A 23,127-nucleotide genomic window follows, 5' to 3' on the forward strand; every position below is an offset into this window, starting at 1 on the left:
TGACTGATGTAAAAATTAATTGTCAGGAACTATTTCCTATAAGTACCTATGTATACACGCACAAGCTAATAAGCTAGAAAATAGAGTAAGTACCTATAGTTCGTTTTTTTAGCATTAGAAAGAACTTGGAAGAAGGTAAGCGATTTTGGCATGTCTTTTAATTGAAAAACGCTTATTAAAAATCAGTAACTATCATTTATGAAAGCAGAAGAATATAAATGATTGTATTACATTCATAATTGTTACACATTTGCCGTAACTTATTTTTAAAATGAGTTTTTCAATTAAAAGACACATCAAGATTGTTTACCTAATTTCTAATGCTAAAAAAAACGAGGTATAATAAATAGTCAGATATAAGGGTAATTTAGAAATAAGGGAATTAAGTGCCACATGGTTCATCAATAAGATTTAATGTGGTAATGTTTTTTTCATTTTTACTCTAGATTTTTATATCCAACTGTAAACTTGCAAAAAATAAATATTCTGAAATTAGAAACATTTAGAAGATTTGCGCTGTACACAGTCGACCGAGATCTTATACTTATCTTTTTGCCCACAGATGGCGCGCTCCGCAGCGAGGTAGAACTGCGCGGGCGCGGCACCGAGCCAGCGTTCCTCCACGAGCTGCACTCGACGCTGGCTCCGCCCGCCGCGCCCGACCACCACTGGCACCTCACTCTCGTCCTCATCATCAAGGCCCTCATCTTCAGCACCATCATCCTCGGCGCTCTCTTTGGCAACGCTCTCGTCATCATATCAGTCCATCGACATCGCAAGCTCCGCGTCCTCACCAACTACTACGTCGTCAGTTTGGCCGTCGCTGATATGCTGGTCGCTCTATGCGCGATGACGTTCAATGCCAGCGCTGAGCTCACCGGTGTTTGGCTGTTCGGACCTTTAGTCTGTGATATGTTCAACTCGTTTGATGTTTACTTCTCAACCGCTTCCATATTGCATTTATGCTGCATATCAGTAGATCGCTATTACGCTATAGTGAGACCTTTGGAGTATCCAGTCACAATGACACATAGAACAGTGTGTTTTATGCTAGCTAATGTTTGGGTATGGCCAGCTTTGATAAGCTTCGTCCCAATATTCATGGGCTGGTATACGACGGAGCAAGATCGTCAGTATAGAAGAGCGAACCCCGACGTGTGCATATTTAAAGCTAACATGATCTACGCTATGGTATCCTCAAGCATTTCCTTCTGGATACCAAGCTTAGTAATGATATCAATGTACTGTAGGATCTTTAGAGAAGCGATAAGACAAAGAGAAGCGCTGACGCGCACATCATCAAATATTCTTCTAAATTCAGTCCATTTAAGACATACGTCGCATGCAGCGCATCATTCGCACTATTTGCATCCAGATAGACGTCCATCAGACATCAGTCCAAACTACAGTACGTTTACTGAATGTCCGGAAGAGACAGAGTTTGGAGAAGCAGTGATGACTGTTGGAGATGTGTGTACGAGTAAAGAAGCAAGTCCGAGGAAGTCTGTGAACGTGAGCTGTGATACTGCCAGCTCAGGATATTGTTCTGGAGGGTCTAACAAGAGATCGTCGAGTGGACAGCCTCCTACAGGGTGGAGGCCGAGCTGTTCTTCGGCTGTTGCGTCGAAGGAACTTGCGAAGGCGGCTACGGAGCTCAATTCACAAGGTAATTTTACTTTTTTGTTTTAATTTTACACAGTCAGCTCCATAGTGATCTGACCTGTAATGAAGTTTGTAAACTTGAGAAAAAGAGGAAAGGTGGACCAGATCTTTCTACAGTTTCTGGTAGGCATAATATAAGGCAAGTTTGTGTACCTGGGATCTCAAATAAGTGACGATGGGGAATGCGGCTCAGAGGTAGTTAGAAGAGCACAGATGGCCAAAGCTGCGGTGAAAAGACTCGAGAAAATATGGGATAACAGAAGCATAAACCGCAAAACAAAGATCAGACTAATGCGGACCCTTGTTTTCTCGATCTTCTTATACGCGTCCGAAACCTGGACCATCAAAACCGAAACCCGTCGCAGGATAGATGCGTTCGAGATGTGGTGCTGGCGGAGAATGCTCCGGATCTCTTGGACTGAACGCCGTACAAATGCATTAATTCTCGACGAACTTAACATTACAACGAGGCTCTCCACTGTTTGCTCCCAACGTGTACTTGGTTTCTTCGGCCATCTGAGCAGGGCAGGGCCAGATAGCCTGGAAAAGCTCCTTATTACTGGCCGTATGGCAAGGAAGCGTAGGGGTGGACGTATGGCCACGCGTTGGGCGGACAGAATAACGTCAGAGACAAACGCCACATTGCAGGCTAGCATGCACTGGGCCCAAGACAGAGTGGCTTGGAGAGCGCTGGTGAAAAGTGTCCACATTCGTCACGTCCCTCAGCCATGAGGATACGACAAGGAAGGAAGATAATATAAGAGCTTAACCTTTCGTAAGTATGTGTTGTCAAACTTCGCTTCTACAGAAGATTATCGTTCTCGAAAAAATGCAATTTTAACGCATTTGACCTTCATCATCATCATCATCTCAGCTATAAGACGTCCACTGCTGAACATAGGCCTCCCCCTTCACCATAATAATGTTTATTTTAATAAATAGGATATTCGCCCTTGGCGTTAGATGCTTAAGGACCATTTAAGATGGTTGCGCTTTTACGAATAGCATTTACCATCATGGTCATCAATGCTTAACAAGTATGTTAAGCATTGATGTAACGCATGGCACGGTAGACGATATTGTATTCTTAACCCCCCTTACAGAAAATTATCCTCGATACAATTTTGCATAAATCGCTCTTCTAGTGAAATACTCCCGTATACAAAGCCGAAAGGCTTTAACCTTATACAGAATACTTGTATGCAATATGCAGGAATGCTTTACATGCAGGCTTTGCTTGACATTTATTGAAACGTCAAGCAAAGTCGATCTAATTTCAGAGCCAGGCAGGTTTCCGGCAGAATTCAAATATCCCAATATCGGAGGTAACCTTTACACTGATCCTTTACACAAATACATGGTTGCCTGAGGGGGAAATCGTTGGGAAACATTCGTGGAATTGCTAACATGGCATTTATTCGTTGTACAGCAACACTATAAACTGTCCATCGGTGGACCTTATGCCTTTTGTAATAAGGTTTATGAACTGTCAATTAACAGTATGGGCGATGATAGGAAATTCGGGTGGCGACTGCAGCGTGTAGCGGTGTCAAGGTGTAAGTTCGGATGGCAATAAGAACTGCATTATAGTATTTTTTAAACTCACAAATATGTAGGATGACAGGTGTCACCTCCATAATAATTTATAACCAAAAAATGCCAAATCTCGCAAATTGTTGCTGAAATGACAGCTGACATCCTACCCATCGAGTTTGAAAAATATTATACTGTTGCGAAGTTACCTACTTCTACCGCCTTGTCAATTTCAGCACAGCTGAATAAACAAATAACTATTTATATAGAAAATTTATGTATGAATTTATTTCTTAATTAAATAATTTTATAAAACGATTTGCACCAAAAAGAGCAAGCGAGATGCACTAGGAGCAAGTTTGCATAAAGTTCAGACTTTTGGAAATAGGCATCTAGAACAAAACCGTACAATTGATAGTTAAATCCTTTTGTTTTAGAATTCTGAAAAACAGATATTCAGATTTTTAGACCTAACACATTAGTCAAACGTCTTTGTCTATTGTTTGAGCTGTATCTGTTTTTGATTATCATTCATTTGGATGCTAAATTAAATCACGTAATTTACTTTCAAAATTGAACTTTATTCAAATGTAATACGTTCGTTTTTCGTCTATCATTGATTTGATTATACGACATTCATTGTATATTCGGTTATTGGGACGGTTATAGATAATAGGCAATTATTTTTATCGAGGCTTTGGAAAAGCCTTCAAGCAGCTACTTGAAGTAAAGGTCACGGAATTGGAAATGGAAATCGTTGTCAACTCAACTTTGTTTAGTCGCTAAATCTAGGGTTTTCGGAAACAGAGTAGGGGCCCGATTCGGATTTTGAAATAGACATCTATTAGATATCTTTTAGACATCACCAAGATACGATAACGATATGTTTAAGATCTACTTAACCTGTCAAATTTGACATTTGCGAGATTCTGGAGATACTCTTGAACGATTTCCACAGGATATGACTTAGAGATCCAATTCACATCTAATAGATATCTTACTCTATCTAATGTAAAAGTGACATTGGTTGCCCGAATTGCGCTGCAAAAGAGAACTAGTTGATATCTAAACTATAACGTATCTAGAATCGATCTAGTACGTGTCGTCACTTGTGAATATCTTGAAGTTCGAATACGGCAGTAAGTTGATATCTTATTACTTCGCGAATGCATTTTGACCGGATTTGAATGTGAGAGTGTCTCTGTTAAATTAAATCGGTTCAGTTGCAATCTGGTGGCTGGTTGGGTATCTTATAATGCAGAAGAAAGGTAGTAAAAGGAACGTCGTCAATGGAGAAACATAAACACATAGACAGTGTAGGCTTACTGGCTCAATATTACAAAGTTCTATGTCACATTTTCAAGATAGTTGAAATTCGACTTAATGTTCATGACAATATTCAAATTTCAGTTCGATAAAAGTGAAACATAGAACCCTGTAATATAGGGCCAACGAAATCACGAGCTGACTAAACTTGATAGATATGCAACACACCATGAAGGTATTTAAAGCCAAAGTAGCTCTAACTTTTATAACGCGTCGTACTAATAATGGGAGGGTCGTGCCGCTCACGCATCGGCCTCCATACGGCTCGATTCGGAAAATGAATTAGATTTCTACTAGACTTCAACAAGTTACGATATGGATAATTTAAAGATACTTGTAAGATAAGTATGTCAAATTTGACGTTTCCGTGATTCTGGACGGCCTCTTGAACGATTTGACAAGTTATGACTTAGATATCCAAGTCACATCTAGTCCATATCTAATGTAGATCTAGTTGATCTCTAAATCGTCTCTAGATCTTGTGATTATCTCGAAATCTGAATAGGCCTGAGGCCAAACCCGTCGACTAAACAGAAATGCATAAATCGTTTGCAATAGACGCAAAGGCCTGTGATGAACGTAAGATTCATGCATAGTAAACTTCAGTAGTAAGTAAGCCATCACAAGATCATCATAGATCAGGGATGGTCGCAGTGATACATAGGCTTTGGAGCTTTGTATAGCCCCTAACACGAAGAAGAAGAAAAGAAGAAGAAGAAAAGAAGAAGAAGAAGAAGAAAATAAGAAGAAGAAGAAGAAAAGAAGAAGAACAAAAGAAGAAGAAGAAGTAGGTAGTAGATTTTTTTAAGAGGAGGCAAACGAGCAGACGACGTCTAATGGTAAGAAATTACTTGAACAACTGCTACACAAGAGAGGGATCGCCGTTGCAAGCCTTTAAAATTTTCTCTGAACTTAAAAAAATCCTTGCATAAAAAAGCGCTAAACACAGACTAACTTAAACTTCCTCAAGCGGGTAACTTCGCCATTTTATCTCAACTCTTAAAAGTTGAAGTTGTTAATGTCAATTAAGCTGAGACATTGAGACTCCCTTAGAACAGCCTAAGAGCCTAAACGACAACATTAAGCCGGTTACACATTAACTTAAATCTTCACTATTTTTCTACATTATTATTTAAGTAAAACGGGCTAGGGAAATATTTTTTGATACCTTGTTCAAACGCTATTGTCAATGAGTTTGTTGATGTTGACCATTATGAGTGGAGTTTTTTGAATGGTGTGAGTTTAAAATTGTTTTCTTAAGTAAATTACTTATGATCTATAGCTAAACAGGCATGCAATAGCACTCAACTTTTTAGGGTTCCGTAGCCAAATGGCAAAAAAATGGAACCCTTATAGATTCGTCATGTCTGTCTGTCTGTCTGTCCGTCCGTATGTCACAGCCACTTTTTCCGAAAGTATAAGCACTATACTGTTGAAACTTGGTGAGTAGATGTATTCTGTGAACCGCATTAAGATTTTCATACAAAAATAGAAAAAAAACAATAAATTATTAGGGTTCCCCATACATAGAACTGAAACCCAAAATTTTTTTTCATCAAGCCCATACGTGTGGGGTATCTATGGATAGGTCTTCAAAAATAATATTGAGGTTTCTAATATCAGTTTCTTCTAAACTGAATAGTTTGCGCGAGAGACACTTCCAAAGTGGTAAAATGTGTGTCCCTCCCCCTGTAACTTCTAAAATAAAAGAATGATAAACCTAAAAAAAATATATGATGTACATTACCATGCAAACTTCCACCGAAAATCGGTTTGAACAAAATTTGGTTTGTAGTTTTTTTTTAATACGTCATAAACCGTAAACCGCAATTCTATTATGTTACTTGCTGTTACGGAACCCTTCATGGGCGAGTCCGACTCGCACTTGGCCGCTTTTTATATATTTGATAAGAGACAAAAATAAAAGCGCGACACCCCGGGGTTCTTCAGAAAGAAGACAAAGAAATGAAGAATTTTGACCTCGTTATGAAAAATCGGACTAAAGAGTACAAACCCTTGTGAAAAACATAAAACATGATAGATTATTTTATTTCTCTTTAATGTTAGGTATTTTTTTTAATGTGTAACCAGTTTCAAGGATTATATCTACGCCCTTATTATATAACACGGGAACTTACTTTAGTAAAAAGGGATAAACTTTCTTATTATTACTGAGTCTTAATGCGCTCTTTCAATGTTGATAACTTTACACATCTCGAGTATCTCGCAGAAACTCGTTTGGATGAGTTGAGACAGTCAAATGTATGTCATTTTACTTTACAAGACTTTCTGCCTTATTCAAATTCAAGATATTCACAAGAGACGACACGTACTAGATCCATTCTAGATACGTTATAGTTTAGATATCAACTAGTTCTCTTTTGCAGCTCAATTCGGGCAACCAATATCACTTTAACGTTAGAAAGAGTAAGATATCTATTAGATGTTAATTGGATCTCTAAGTCATATCCTGTGGAAATCGTTCAAGAGTATCTCCAGAATCGCGCAAATGTCAATTTTGACAGGTTAGATCTTAAACATATCGTTATCGTATCTTGGTGATGTCTAAAAGAAGTCTAAAAGTGACATCCCATTTCCAACTGCAGCTGCAATAATGTTCATTTTCTATGGAAATTGACAATGACAGCGACGCGTTTCCATAGTAAAATGAACAGTATTGCAGCTGCAGTTGGAAATGGAATGTCACTCTACAAGATATCTAATAGATATCTATTTCAAAATCCGAATCGGGCCCTTTGATAAATTTAAAATTTATGAGATAACTTAATTCTGTAGTTGGACTTTTGAGTTTAACTTTTCAAATGCCAACTTTTTGCTTTAAGTACTTACTTACATTGATTAAGTGCGCTTTCATCATTTTGTCTTTCTTTGGGCATGTGATGCGGGGGGGATGAAAGTCATGTGACGAGAAAAGTATTACGAATTCCCTCCACATGGAATTAACGGGAGAAGAAAACCGAGGAAAAGGTGGATGGACTGTGTGAGAGATGATATGAAACGAACACACGTGAATGATAATGATAATGTTAACCTTAATGATACCGCAATACGGACTAGGGGTTGTAAACATTTCGCGTCAAATTATTTTGTAAAAGCGTATTAAATATTAGTTTTATAATAGCGTCATTAACTTTAAACGTTTCGGCGCTCGTCGAGGTGGGCATTGTTGTTTTAAGCTTTCAATCTATTTTATTCATATTTGATTTGGGCTATAAAACTGAATACCAAAATATTTACATTTTAATGATAATAATATCAATTACAGAATATTTTTTCCTTTTGCTTGCACAATTTTTTATTAATGGTTTATTATGGTTGCGCTTATGATATAAAATTATATAGTAAATAGGTACGTCATTTTGTAGGTGTCACTACATGATAATGATAATGCGTATATATGGACGGCATTCATTGGAGGGACAAGTTAACGAATGAGGTGGTGCTAAGAAGAGTAAATGAAAGGAGAGCTATCCTGAAACCATTGCAAAATAGACGGGGAAAAATGATTGGACACTTAATACGATACGATAACTTATTTAAAACTATCCTGGAGGCGGATATGACGCAAGCGGGGAAGAAGAAAACCCGTCTGGGTTTTTGGAGAAAGTGAAAGAAAAAGTAGGGGTCGTGTCAAAAAGTCAATGAGCTGACGCAAGATAGGGAAAGCTGGAAGATACTCCACCGACAAGAGAATAACTCTTAAGTTAATGATGACGATGAATACATGATAATACGAGTAAGAGACAAGTGCTTTAATTTGAGTCATATCCTATAGTGTAAGCAAAATCATTTAATACGCCTGTGCCGGCCTGTGGTAGGATCAGTACGGATATGATGGTCGTATTTGTCTACGTGACAGCGTGATAAAACGGTGTCCGTCTCTTTCTATCCCGCAGAGTTAAAAAGTGACAGTTGTTTTATCACGTGGATAAATGTGGATAAAACGATCCATAATAGGCTTGCAGGTAGTCGTAGGTATATTTTGTTACAGTGAAAAGTGATGGCAGTTATTGTAAATAACTTTGAAAACAGTAACCACATTTCGTAAACCGCTTAAATAAATAATACCACATCATCTCATGCGGTTTCACGACCCTCAACTGTATTAGTCTTACCCCACAAAAGGTCCATATTTTAAATTTAAATTCGCCCAAAAGTTTTAGTTTTGTACATTTAAATGGGTTTTTGTTTGGCCCGCTGAATAAGTTTTCGTTTGTAAAGGAAGGCTCTTAATTGGGTAAGTAACTGGGGTGTGATTAAAATACTGAAGGTTCCTGTTTTGTTAAACAAATCACGTAACAAAAGGAGATTATTCGGCAATAAAATTGAATGCCAATATATCCTAATTTGGAGAGACTGTTTGGCGTAGTCTGTAATGATAATAATAATGAGGATGAAGGGTCCAATGCAGAAGGTGGTAATTTTTGATACGGCGTGTATAGTACGTCGATTCCTCACTCTGCAGCCCTGACCACCGGCAACTTGGGCCTTGCCCCGCTGCCGGCGGTACCCTATAGTTCGTTTTTTTAGCATTAGAAAGAACTTGAAAGAAGGTAAGCGATCTTGACATGATTTTTAATTGAAAAACGATTTTTAAAAATCAGTAAGTATTACTTATGAAAGCAGAAGAATATAAATGATCGTATTAGATTCACAATTGTTACATATTTGCCGTAACTTATTTTTAAAATGTATTTTTTAATTAAAAGACACATCAAGATTGTTTACCTTATTTCTAATGCTAAAAAAAACGAACTATAGGTTAGGTTTTTTATAATGAGTTTATATGGTGTGTAACGAGTAACTACCATCTTCTTCCTCGCGTTATCCCGGCATTCTGCCACGGCTCATGGGAGCCTGGGGTCCGCTTGACAACTAATCCCATGATTTGACGTAGGCACTAGTTTTACGAAAGCGACTGCCATCTGACCTTCCAACCCAGAGGGTAAACTAGGCCTTATTGAGATTAGTCCGGTTTCCTCACGATGTTTTCCTTCACCGAAAAGCGACTGGCAAATATAAAATGATATTTCGTACATAAGTTCCGAAAAACTCATTGGTACGAGCCGGGGTTTGAACCCGCAACCTCCAGATTGCAAGTCGCGCGCTCTTACCGCTAGGCCACCAGCGCTTAACGAGTAACTACCATAATGCTCAAATATTTTTTTAGGTATTTATAATAATTATTTTATTTAAAAAAATAAACCTAAATTTTTCAGATGTGTTTGTCCTAGCAGAAATGCAGATCTTCGATTTGCTCAGTCAACAATTGTCAGTGCGTGGTTATCGCACATTGTCATAGTAATGTAGGGTTAGCGAGGACATGTCAGAAATAATTTTGATATCAATTTAATAGGGAGGTAGGTATAGATTTAGATTTAGATATTTATTCTCATATTATTACATTACATTATAAATTATGCTAGATTAATCTCTACATGAATTTATATCACGGAATCACTTCAGAGCTTCTGAGAGCGGGTGGAACACCGGTACTTAAAGTCCTCCAGAAGCTCTTTAATTCCGTCTTGTGCGAGGGCAAAACGCCTGAAACATGGAATAGAGGCGAGGTGGTGCTGTTTTTCAAAAAAGGTGATAACAGCCTATTGAAGAACTACAGACCCATCACGCTTCTGAGCCATGTCTATAAGCTGTTTTCAAGGGTCATCACGAACCGTCTCGAACACAGACTTGATGACTTCCAGCCTCCCGAACAAGCCGGGTTTCGAAAAGGCTATAGTACCATAGACCACATCCATACGCTGCGGCAAGTTATACAGAAGACCGAAGAGTATAACTTACCATTATGCTTAGCGTTTGTGGACTATGAGAAAGCCTTCGATTCGGTGGAAACATGGGCGGTGCTTGAGTCTCTTCAGCGATGCCATATTGACTGTCGGTACATCGAAGTGTTGAAGTATTTGTATAGTAACGCCACCATGTCGGTTCGAGTACAGGAGCAGAGCACGAAGGCGATTCCATTGCAAAGAGGCGTAAGGCAGGGAGACGTTATCTCTCCGAAACTGTTTACTGCCGTAATGGAAGACACCTTCAAGCTCCTGGAATGGCAAGGACTTGGCATCAACATCAACGGCGAATACATCACTCACCTTCGGTTTGCCGACGATATCGTAGTCATGGCAAAGTCGATGGAGGAACTCAGCATGATGCTCGATGACCTCAACCGAGTTTCACAACGGGTGGGCTTGAAAATGAACATGGACAAGACGAAACTTATGTCAAATGCCAATGTTGTGCCCATCCCAGTCTCTGTTGGGAACTCGGTACTCGAAGTTGTTGACTCGTACATCTACCTAGGACAAGTAGTCCAATTAGGTAGGTCCAACTTCGAGAAGGAGGTCAACCGCCGAATCCAACTCGGTTGGGCAGCGTTCGGGAAACTACGTAATGTCTTTTCGTCCGACATACCTCAGTGCCTCAAGACGAAAGTCTTTAATCAATGTGTGTTACCAGCGATGACTTACGGCTCCGAAACGTGGTCTTTCACTATCGGCCTCATCTCAAAATTCAAAGTCGCTCAACGAGCTATGGAGAGGGCTATGCTTGGAGTTTCTCTGCGTGATCGAATCAGAAATGAGGAGATCCGTAGACGAACTAAAGTCACCGACATAGCTCACCGGATTAGCAAGCTGAAGTGGCAATGGGCAGGCCACATTGCGCGCAGAGAAGATGGCCGATGGGGTCGAAAAGTGCTCGAGTGGAGACCACGGACTAGCAAACGCAGCGTAGGACGTCCACCCACAAGATGGACGGACGACCTTGTTAAAGCCGCCGGAAGACGCTGGATGCGGGTGGCTTCCAACCGGTACGAATGGAGGTCCAAGGGGGAGGCCTATGTTCAGCAGTGGACGTCTTATGGCTGAGATGATGATGATGATGATGATGAATTTATATTGTGATCGTCATTCATATTTACATAATTTTATTTAATAAATATATATAGGTACAATGGAAAATACTTACTAGATCTCGTTCAAACCAATTTTCGGTGGAAGTTTGTATGGTAATGTACATCATATATTTTTTTAGTTTTCTCATTCTCTTATTTTAGAAGGTACAGGGGGGGGAGACATATTTTACCAATTTGGAAGTGTCTCTCAAGCAAACTATTCAGTTTAGAATAGAATTATATTAGAAACCTCAATATCATTTTTGAAGACCTACCCATACCGTATGGATTTGATGAAAAAAAAAATTGAGTTTCAGTTGTATTGTTTTTTTTTGTATTTTTGTGTGAAAATCTTAATGCGATTTACAGAATACATCTACTTACTAAGTTTCAACAGTATAGTTCTTATAGTTTCGAAAAAAAGTGGCTGTGTCATACGGACGGACAGACAGAAAGACAGACAGACATGACGAATCCATAAGGGTTCCGGTTTTTTCCATTTGGCTACGGAACCCTAAAAAGAAACGGAATAACGAAGATACACATTATTATTCTAAAAACGTATTTTCCCCAGTTCTCTTATTGATTCAAAAAATTTACACGATTTTTCCAAGAATTACCGTAACGCTACGTCTTACGTAGGCGAACAACGCGCGAACGCGGCGCGGCGCGGCGCGGCGAAATCAATCCTTTGATGCCCATAGAAGTGTCCTACGTAAGCGATCTCGTTGCGAACACGGTGCGGCGCGATTTGCACGCGAATGTCAGGCGGCGCGGCGCGGCGCGGCGCGGCGGCGGCCGCTTTCGCCGCGCCGCGTTCGCGCGTTGTTCGCCTACGTAAGACGTAGCGTAAAGCTAACCAAACCAAATTAGTTTAAGAAACTTAGTCGAACAGAACGAAGTATAATTTAATACATTTTATCACTGAATTTGACATATCGGATTATGTTGATTCGCTTAAAACTTTTTAATTTGATGAAGATAAGGTTAGAATTGTGAAAAGTTTGGAGACAATTCAATACTCGGAATATTTGCATGGAATTAATCTTAATCTAATTTTGAATAAAAATATATTTATTCTTTATTTCATTGCGTGAATAAATATTCCGAGCGCTACTCAGTATATTGACGTAGATTAGCGATTAGAGGATATTTTGTATTTATCTTTTACCAAAAAATGTAAGTAACTACCTACGTAGTAATTTCAGAGGCAAAAAGGTTGTCTGCGAGAGATCGCTTTTTAGCGATAACACTGTCCTTTGTTTGCCTCTGCTTGAGTGTCGTATTATATAGTTAGCTTCGATTTTGTGTTTTTTTTTTATTTATTTTTTTATTTTGATTTTTGAGAGAATAGACGAGGCAAAATAATAGGTCACTTGAAAGGACACGACACTTTCCTTAAAACTATATTAGAAGGCAAGATCGAAGCTAGGAGAGGAAGAGGAAAACCACGAGCACGCCATACACAACAACTAAAAGCAAAAGCAAATGTCGTGTCTTGCAAGGACCTAAAGAACCTGGCCGAGGGCCGCGAAAACTGGCGCATGCTCCACCGGCAAGAGCCATGCTCTTAAACTATGATGATGATGATGTTGACTGTATAAAATCCTATTTTTTTATCTTAAAGGTTAAATTACAATTAAAAATTACACTAAATAACTTCAAGTACAATAAAACACCATAAAGTCGCTAGAAATCCGCAACGCAATATAAACTTACTAATGTGAACCACAGTTTCATTAAACTTGGCAACATAACGAGGGGTTCCGTCAGCGAACTGCCAAAGTGATGGTATCTGAATAATGGATTAGTCCGTCTGTCTGTAGCAGCTGTTGCGTAATATAGAAACTCGTTATTTTTGGACGAAATTTGGAAAATGTTGGTGACCTCTGGCTTGAGTTCCAAAAACAGGTAGCTTATTTTTGTATGGGAATAAACTGGGAAAATATTGGTAGTTCCTGACTTAATTAGGTTTCGGTTGTGTGCCGCACTTTGGTGTATTAGATGTTTTATTTATATTGTATTTTATATGTAGGTAGGTCATCATTATTTAAGTAGCTTCAGAATGCCGAAAAGTAGGACCTTTTTTTTTAACGCCAGGTAATTCTAAACTTTTTTTGTATGTAAAGCCACTGCCTTCGGTTTGTGTTTTTTTTTTATATTGTACAACTGTACGTGTTGCCTAAAGTAAAACTTTATTTATTTTATTTTATTAATTTTTCAGTTAGGTTCTGTACAAAGTTTTTTCATTTACGTTCTTAAAAGGTAGGTACAGTCGCCACAATAAAGGCGTGTTCAGATACAGTCAACAAATATCTGAACACGCCTTTATTGTCAAGGCGCTAGAGTGCGTGTTCAGATATTTTTGAGCACCTCAGCCGCTCCGATATATCTGTTGGAGACTGTACACTATCAGATGTCATTTTGAATGTCAATATTTTGTAAGGGCATTGCCCTTACTTCTATATGATTAAGTGTTATAGTAGTTAAAATATAATAAGACATGCAATTTTATTTTATCATATACTACGAGTATAATCATCATCATCATCTCAGCCATAAGACGTCCACTGCTGAACATAGGCATCCCCCTTGGACCTCCATTCGTACCGGTTGGAAGCGACCCGCGTCCAGCGTCTTCCGGCGGCCTTAACAAGGTCGTCCGTCCATCTTGTGGGTAGACGAGTATAATGGTATATTGAAAATACTTGAGGGAATTTATTCGTGAATAACCTACTTAAGTTTGTTGAATTCCCAAGACAAATTTGCGATTACTCGGATAGAAACTAATTTCTTATCGCTTTAGTTGAGATTAATTGTTCACTTGAGTTTTTGGGACTGAAATCTCATACACAACACTTTTGTACACACCTATTTTTTTTTCTTGTTTTTATATTTTTACTGTTTAAACTCTGTGTCTGTTTTATATCGCGGTAGACCCGTTTGTGTAATCAAATATGTGTACAAAACGCGAGAGTTTAAAGTGTTATGTTCAAACTACTTACAAACAAATTTGTAAAATCACTTTAATACCCTCTTCGTAGATAAATAGATTACTTACATAAGGGGCCCACTGATTAACAGTCCGCCGGACGGTATCGGCCTGTCAGTTGTTCGGAACTGTCAAAATTTTGTTCTAACTGACAGGCCGATACCATCCGGCGGACTGTTAATCAGTGGGCCCCTTTAGATAGATAAACCATAGTATTGCCACAGTATTGTGTGTATACATATGTTGATAGAAATAGAAACAATATATCAAAATACGAAAATAAAAATAAAATAAAGAACAAGAAGCATAATTTGAGCTAGGTTTGCTGTGTGAAGCAAAACAAAACGGCTCCGGCTACAGTAATACCCACGCTCCACTAAACGAGTTATTTGCTTACAAAGAAGACTCTGTAGTTAAGTTAGTTGCATGATAGATTTAGTCCTTTAATTTTAAGCTTTACATTTGATATTCGCCAGAAAAGGCGTAATATGTAGAACAATGTTGTACCTACTTAAGACCACCATACTACGAACCCCGATGCAAATTATTTCGTCTAGTTCCACGCAACAATTTTGTTTATTTTAATAAATTTTACACATGAACTTAAAATGACCCAGTAATGGGAACCATAATAGCAATGTTTAATGTAGTTTATTTTGATCGTATAATAAAATTGTATGAGACTTTTATTGCTGAAAAAAAAGGACTTTTCAAAAACGTTGTCCAAATCATATGGTCCTCTCCTACAGAACTGCTGCATGCATGGGCTGGAAACAAAATTGTCAGTACATTGGCAGAGCCCTAGTAATAGCCCTTTTCACATATGTTGTAATCCTACCCTTCAATAAAAAAATAAAAAATCATTATTTTTCTTCTCTCAGTACAAACGGCATTTCTTGTATTTGGATTTAGTTATTGCAGAGTATTACCATATAAAATTGAATTACATTAGTATAAGCATTAATATTAGTAATTTTTAAACAAAAACATTATTTTTGAACAAGCGCGAGAACCTCAAAAAATGGTCTCACTAGACGAAAACATGTGCATCGGGGCTCGTATGAAACCATATTACTGCGAATAAACCATTTGTATTTGTATTTGTACTCTTTCGGGTGATTCTGCTGGAACCCGTACAGTCGCAATCAGATATATCAGAGTAAATAAAGTCTGTTTGACTCGATTTAATGAGAAATTAGATTGAAGACATAGGTATTAGGACAGGTACAGTCAGCGTCAAATAGATATATGTCAAAATGACATAATGCATTGCAACACACCTTTATTACGTTAGAACTAAGAATGTGTACATATTGTATACTACTTTGGCCATCACTGCTGTCTGTACTTATAGAAACTGCTAATATAATTAGCAAAGTTCTTACGGGTCCAGTAATAAGGGTTAATTTGGCTTAATAAGATTTATAGCTGGCACTTTGTTGCCACAGTACCTCCAGTTTTCGAGTTGGGGACTTTGCAACTACCTAAGAGAAATTTAAATTAGGGATTTAAAGCTTTCTGCAGTGATCAGTAATATTTAAGGTATTATCGAAGTCTCGCTGTCAGCTAAAAATTTGTTTTAATGGAAAGGGAATTTAATTAATTTATTTGCTTGCTTCAAAAAAAAAACGAATATCTTTTTGCGTAATACTTTTTTCACGCACATTAAGGATGACTAACGTTAGACTGTGCCGTGTCCGGGCCGGAGCTTCCTTTGCTATCATATGACAGGTGACGTGACGCTTTCCATAAAAAACGATGCGCCGGAAGCTCCGGCCCGGACACGGCACGGTCTAACGTGAGTCATCCTTTACTCGGACATCTGACAATAGATTTTTCAAAATTGGCATTTTTTGATCGAAAAATTCAGACTGGGCATAAATAGCATTTCTCAACTGATTCTCGTGATAATTGGTAAGCAGTTTCAAAAAGAAATATAATAAGTACATAGCTATGTGAACTAAGTTATAGATAGGTAGCTACATACCTATAACTTAGTTCACTTATTTGTCGATCCAGTTTTTTGAAAAATGAATTTCAAAATGAGTATGAATACAACCAATTAAATACAGGGATTTTTCTATGTAGATAACAGGTGTTTTGCACGAAGAAAACACTGCAATTTAAATTAAATAAAACATCACAATTTAAATTAAACAAAACTTTGACAAGTTGCAGATTCTTTTTCCCGATCGCTTAAAGTCTTAAGCGAAATCCCGATCACTTCAACGAAAGGAAAAGTAACTTTTAACAGATTTAACAAATTTAACTGTAATTTGGCCCTGTTTTCATTTGCAAAGAAAAGCCTTGACTTAAAGGGATTTGGCTTGAAGCTTTCAGTCGCTGTTGTTTTGTACTTACAGGGCACTTTACGCATAGATGGCACATTAAATGAACTTTTTTTTTACATATCCCATTTTTTATTACAACACTCATAAGGCAAAGTTAGGTTAGGTAAGACATATGTAGGTAAGGTAGAAAAGGGGCTTCAGTCGATGTGTGGAAGGGCGGCACCGTCGTCGAACCCAAGCCACTAAATCAATTTGCGTTTAGTACGCATTGGTGCATGATATACCTATGAGCGCGTGACCGCACATTTCAATTGCGTAAACGTTTGCGTCTAAAATGCAAATAATATTTAAAAATATATCTTTGGCTACCGCGATAGTTACTCTTCAAGATACTATGGATTAAAATATTGCATAATAATGAATTTAAAATACATCCCGTTTCAAACTCTTTACAGCGGATATTATTATAATCCACTTTCATAGTTTTATTTCATGTTAATGATGTCGTAATTTTTTGTTGCCTTTATCAATCTATACTTTTTAGTTTTTTCTATCCGATCGATAAACGTATCGATGTACGATTTTCCTCTTGGCGATAATATAATAGGCCCGTTAAGCTCAGGGCCGTCTTAAACTATGCTGGGACCCCTATGCACATAACAAGTAGGGGATTTTGGGGCCCTTTTGGGAAGTAAAAAAAGCTAATTTTTCTACTATGATCTGCTATTTATTATGGGTAATCAAATATACTGTTACTGTCTGTCCTTCGGGGCCCCCTGAGGATGGGGACCCTGGGCACGGGCCCCGTGTGCCCTTATGATAAAGACGGTAGATAGATAGATAGAACGGTACTGGCTGGGCTGTTGTAGAAGGTAAAACTCCTTAATAATTACTCTCGTAGTTGGGTCCCACCGAATAGTGTAACTCTAAATATAACAACGCATGAATTAGGTAATATACCAGGTGTGGCCTGTAACACGAGCAAATAATTAAAACATAGATTGTACTCCTCAAATAGTGACACTTTTGTTCAACAACTTTTAAAAATTATGAAGTATTCAGACTCCCTATTTTTCATACAAAATAAATATTATCTTCAATGGACGCCATATCATTGTGATTGACGTTACTTGTCACGCCTTAAACATAACAAAATTCGCAATACATTGCGTCTTAGAATAAACTTTAAAGTGTATTAAAAATCAAGTCAAACAAGTTATTTTTAAAAGTCGCTGAAACAAATGTTGGTCAGTATGAAGAGTACAGCTTACAGTTTAATTTTTTGCTCATGTTACAGGCCACACCCGGTATAACAACGCATGAATTAGGTAATATGTATATATTATAATATTGACCGCGAGTTATTTATCGTAAAAATTTTTACTTCCGATGTAGGCAACGTGGATTCTATAATGGGTAGTCTATGCTTGGATTCGTACTTTAAGCAGTTTAAAGATTTCGATGTTGATTTTGCCGAAGCGTTGCCCTGTTTCTGAAATTGTTGTTTTAGGCTAAATCTGTCGAGGCCTGTTCCAGACACGGAGTTACTGAGTTTCTTGCAATATTGTTACAGTCTCTTGGATTTATACCCATATTACTGAAAGAAATGTTAATTGAGTTATAGTAATAATATCAAATATTAACATCATTCGATCAGAAAATAAATAAATAAAATGTCAATGGAACTTGCTAACAATGTAAACAAGTCACTAGTAAATTCATTAGTCAGAGACAATTTCAATATGGCGGTTTGTTTACGTAGTTAGCAAGTATCGTAGAATCTATTAATACCTTTAAGCTTAAAGCTTTTCGCTGTCATTGCGAATTTTATATACTTTTTTTATCGTAATGTAATAACTATAGTACAACAGTTTAATAATGAATATTTTTGTACACAGGAGCCACGTTGCGCGCGGCGGGCAAGTCTTGGCGCGCGGAGCACAAAGCTGCTAGAACGTTGGGCATCATCGTCGGTGCCTTCCTTCTTTGCTGGCTGCCGTTTTTTCTTTGGTAAATCTCTTTCCCTCACTTATGGAAAATAAAGGCCTGCGCAAAACGGCGGAGCGCAGCGCAGATCAGTTTAAAATTATCAATGTATTTTATTCCCTATTTCAATTACCTTTAGGTATAAATTCAAATGCTTTGAGACCGATCTCGGAGCATCACGGAGGATTGTTACTCCGCGGCATCGAGAAGCACGTTAGAGGATACCGCGGCGGTAGGCGGCGGCATGCCGCGGTATCCCCCGGCATGCGCCGAGGCCTCCCGGGGTAGCGCCGGGACGACGGGGGAGAACTCGTGCACTAATCTCTAATCCCATAAACGTAATGTTAATATAAGAAATAGTACTTTTCGAAATTAACCTAAAACCTTTAGAAAATTTAAGACCCAAATAAAAAATTGTCAGTACGTCGTAATTCTAAAAGCTTTACAAATTGTTCCTAAAACGTTTACATTAAGAAATAACGCTTTAACACCTTGCCTCGTGAGATAAAACAAAACACCGTCACTCAGCCGAAACACACCTGCTACAGTGTACAGTCGACAGGAATTATAAATAATAAATAAATAAATATTATAGGACATTCTTACACAGATTGACTAAGTCCCACAGTAAGCTCAAGAAGGCTTGTGTTGGGGGTACTCAGACAACGATATATATAATACACAAATACTTAAATACATAGAAAACATCCATGACAACAAATATCTGTATCATCATACAAATAAATGCCCTTACTGGGATTCGAACCCAGGACCATCGGCTTCGCAGGCAGGGTCACTACCCTCTAGGCCAGACCGGTCGTCAATTATATTTTGTGTGATCATAATTTGATGAACTACAAAACAAGTAGGTACTTACGTATTCAAATATGATTGAATTTAGCAGCTCCATTAACCTATTTTAATTTTATTTAGTATTAGTTTTATTTTATAGATAAATTAGGTTATTTTTCTTTTTAATTTATCTACCTGAAACTGAAAATAAAGTCAGTACTTTTCCATTTGGTAACATAAATGTTTTTTTTTTATCAAAATTTACTTATCCGCTCAAAGCCGGAGCGGGTCGCTAGTACAAATATAAAAAATTGTCTAACTTTTAGGTTATATTACTACAGAACTTTTATGAGTAGGTAGAGTGCGTTCAAAATTATCTGCCACTTAAAGTATTTAAGATAATAATATTACTTTTCGTGCTGACTTTACATCACCGTGTGCAATGTTCTGTAATAAAGACGCGTTTTATGTATTACCACTTGAGTTATTCACGTCTATATTACTTCTTGAAGGGTATTTTCTTTTGCAGTGATTTTTAAACTAAATATGCAAGTTACCACGATTACCTACCTACTTACCACCTATTACCTACGCTGGTTTATATTGATAAACATGGGCATGGGTTTTAAATTTCTACATCATTTTGGCATGCCGAATGAGTTGTAGGGCAAAATCACTTCAGCCCGAAAACTCAAATTGGGGATCTGGCAGACCTTGCCGGCGATTACAGGATGAACTAGACTCCTTAAGGGAGTGGCCAGACACAGCACTGGACAGAGATTTATGGACACATTGAGGGGAGGCCTTTTGACCAGTTGTGAGACATGACAGGCTCCAAATAATAATAATAATAATTGGCACGATCTCGTGTATGTGTCATTAAATTCGTCTCATTTGTGGGAGTAAATAGCAGTCAGGTTTCTTCATTTTTTTATTGGATTTTGTTTATCCTCCTAAGGCCCAGCCATCCAAATAAATATCAGAATTTGCCACAGAAATTTGAATTTACAATGTAGGAAATAGAGTTCATTTTGCGTTGTTCAAAAACTTAAAAAAACAAAGCAAAATCAACTCTGTTCCAATAGAATATGATTTAAATTTCATTGAACTGAATAAGTTTTATAGGTAGACTCATTTTATCATTTATCCACAGGTACGTGACAACCAACGTGTGCGGCGAGCCCTGCGAGACCCCCGACGTGGTCGTCGGCGTGTTATTCTGGATCGGCTACTTCAACTCCGCCCTCAATCCTTTAATCTACGCGTACTTCAATAGGGACTTCCGCGACGCGTTCAAAAACACTCTCATGTGCGCGTTACCGTGCTGTTTTAGTTGCTGGAAGGACACTAGCAACGCGCACTTTGTGTGATAAGAGTTTCACTTTTAGTTGACATTTAAGTATCAGTTTATTAGTTAATATGCTACTTCAACTCCGCCCTCAATCCTTTAATCTACGCGTACTTCAATAGGGACTTCCGCGACGCCTTCAAAAACACTCTCATGTGCGCGTTACCTTGCTGTTTTAGTTGCTGGAAGGATACTAGTAACGCGCATTTTGTGTGATAAGAGTTTCACTTTTAGTTGACATTTAAGTATCAGTTTATTAGTTATTACTACGCTATTTCAACTCTGCCCGAAATCCGTTAATCTACGCGTACTTCAATAGGGACTTCCGCGACGCCTTCAAAAACACTCTCATGTGCTGTTTTAGTTGCTGGAAGGATACTAGTAACGCGCATTTTGTGTGATTAAACTTTCACTTTTAGTTGACATTTAGTAGGTACCTATTAGTTATACGCTTTTTTAAGGCCGTGCATTAGGACGCAAAATTACTAATTGAACAAATAAGTTAATATTGCTAACTTCATTTTCACGGGTTAAGTATGAGTCCAGGCCGGAGCTTCCGCGGCTTGGTTTTCTATGGAAAGCGTCACATGCGCCGTCATGTGTTACAGAAAAGTAAATGTCGGGAGCTCCGGCCCGGACCCGGCTAACATGGGCGTGCCGTCATGATTTGTTACAGAAAAGTAAATGTCTAACGGCTAACATGGGTCATCCTTTATCAAAGAACTGGAGTTTACCAGAATTTATAGAACCCTTGAAATTGATAGCAATTTTGAAATTTGTTTTTTCACCTTTTATACATGTAATCATGCCAATATCGCGAAAAGCAAATCCATTCTAATTACAAGCAAGCTACCACGAACATCAACTTGAGCGTACATAATTAGTCTCAAAAGTCCCAAAGCCATCTGCATTAATTGGACTTCCAATTGGACATCGCTCCCATTCGACCCGAGGGATATAACTTAGAACTTGATGTGATTAGATAACTTTACACGTCGATATATCATTATATCGTATCGTCATATTCCAAACTATTATGATAGCTTTTGCAATATTATACAACACATTCATAAAACGTAGATATGACTTCTGAAAGACCTACGCGTTACGTAAAGTGTCATTCAATGGAACTTGCTAACTATGTAAACAAACCACCATATTGAAATTGTCTCTGAATGATGAATTTACTAGTGACTTTTGTTTACATAGTTAGCAAGTTCCATAAAATGACACTTTAATTTGAAGATTTTATGTATGATTATTTGAAAGGATTGCGTCGGCGGTATTTTCTTGGGGCTGTGGTTTAGGGTTAGAACTGGTGGTATTTTCTGACATTCATAAGTGCATTGTAAATATGCTTAAAGTGAAGAATGACTTCCTCTTTTAGAGTATTTTTTTGTTTTTTGCCGTTAGAACTATTTAAGGCAGTATCTTTTGCTTACTCGGGATTTAAAATAGGTCGAACAAGTTGCCAATTACTTTGGTCTCGTGTGGTGTGACACATAATGCATGGAGAACCGATATAAAACATGAGAAGTTATCGGTTATCGCCCTTATCACCATTTTTATTTATCATGCATGATTCTGACGTTCTTAATTTATGATAGGTACGTTTTGTGGCAACAGACTTTTATTAGATTCTGACGCTTTTAATTTATGGAAGTACAGTCAGCAGCAGAAGTTGCTAAGCGGGTGTGGTGTTCAAAATGACCTTGACACGCTCTTAGTCTCTTAACAATAAAGTCGCGTCAAGATCATTTTGAACTCCTGATCCGCTTAGCAACCTCTGCTGCTGACTGTACGTTTTGTGACAACATATTGTTATTTCTCGGTGTCCACGAACATTATAATGGTCGATTTATCCATTGTATCAGAATTTTGATAATTATATCATTTAAAATCAAAGGAGCAGCATTGTTACCTAATAATTATAGTTTTTTTTGTAAAACTAGTTAATTAAAATTTTGTATCTCGTTTATTATTTGAATATGCAATATTTGAAGTGCGTGTTAAGAAGATTGTATATATAAATTTACTACGTAGTTTTAAAATATTTTCAGGAATTGCATCGAATATTTCGCGATTTTGTAAATTAGGAGTTGTGGTAAAGTATACTCTATTAGCTGTAAGCAAGTGTACATAAGGGTAGTTTTAGTGTGACAAATTATTGTTACAATCATTGTGATTCACTACACTGTTAGATAAAAGTGCAGTCTAATTTAGACCTAGTTGATTCTTGTTATAACGGCCAAGCCGTAAAACTATC

The 23,127-nt window shown here is 37.8% G+C and overlaps 1 protein-coding gene across 1 annotated transcript; it reads left to right on the forward strand.

The window, feature by feature from the left end:
- Positions 1–562: 562 nt before the first annotated feature.
- Positions 563–21,307, forward strand: LOC134675268 (octopamine receptor beta-3R-like). The gene is made up of 5 exons (XM_063533488.1): positions 563–1,666; positions 18,634–18,745; positions 20,667–20,877; positions 20,928–21,071; positions 21,122–21,307. Exons 1-5 carry the CDS (start codon positions 829–831, stop codon positions 21,260–21,262), a joined length of 1,446 nt encoding a protein of 481 aa, XP_063389558.1. The 5' UTR covers positions 563–828; the 3' UTR covers positions 21,263–21,307.
- Positions 21,308–23,127: the final 1,820 nt, after the last annotated feature.

Source organism: Cydia fagiglandana, chromosome 21, assembly GCF_963556715.1.
Source record: "Cydia fagiglandana chromosome 21, ilCydFagi1.1, whole genome shotgun sequence".
Classification (NCBI taxonomy): domain Eukaryota; kingdom Metazoa; phylum Arthropoda; class Insecta; order Lepidoptera; family Tortricidae; genus Cydia; species Cydia fagiglandana.

Bases quoted from the DNA above. Each gene is read 5' to 3' on its own strand.
- LOC134675268 (XM_063533488.1), top strand. From the start codon at position 829: ATGCTGGTCGCTCTATGCGCGATGACGTTCAATGCCAGCGCTGAGCTC. The intron at 1,667-18,633 runs GTAATTTTACTT...TTTTGTACACAG, and splicing joins TACGGAGCTCAATTCACAAG to GAGCCACGTTGCGCGCGGCG. The intron at 21,072-21,121 runs GTGTGATAAGAG...TCAGTTTATTAG, and splicing joins ATACTAGTAACGCGCATTTT to TTATTACTACGCTATTTCAA.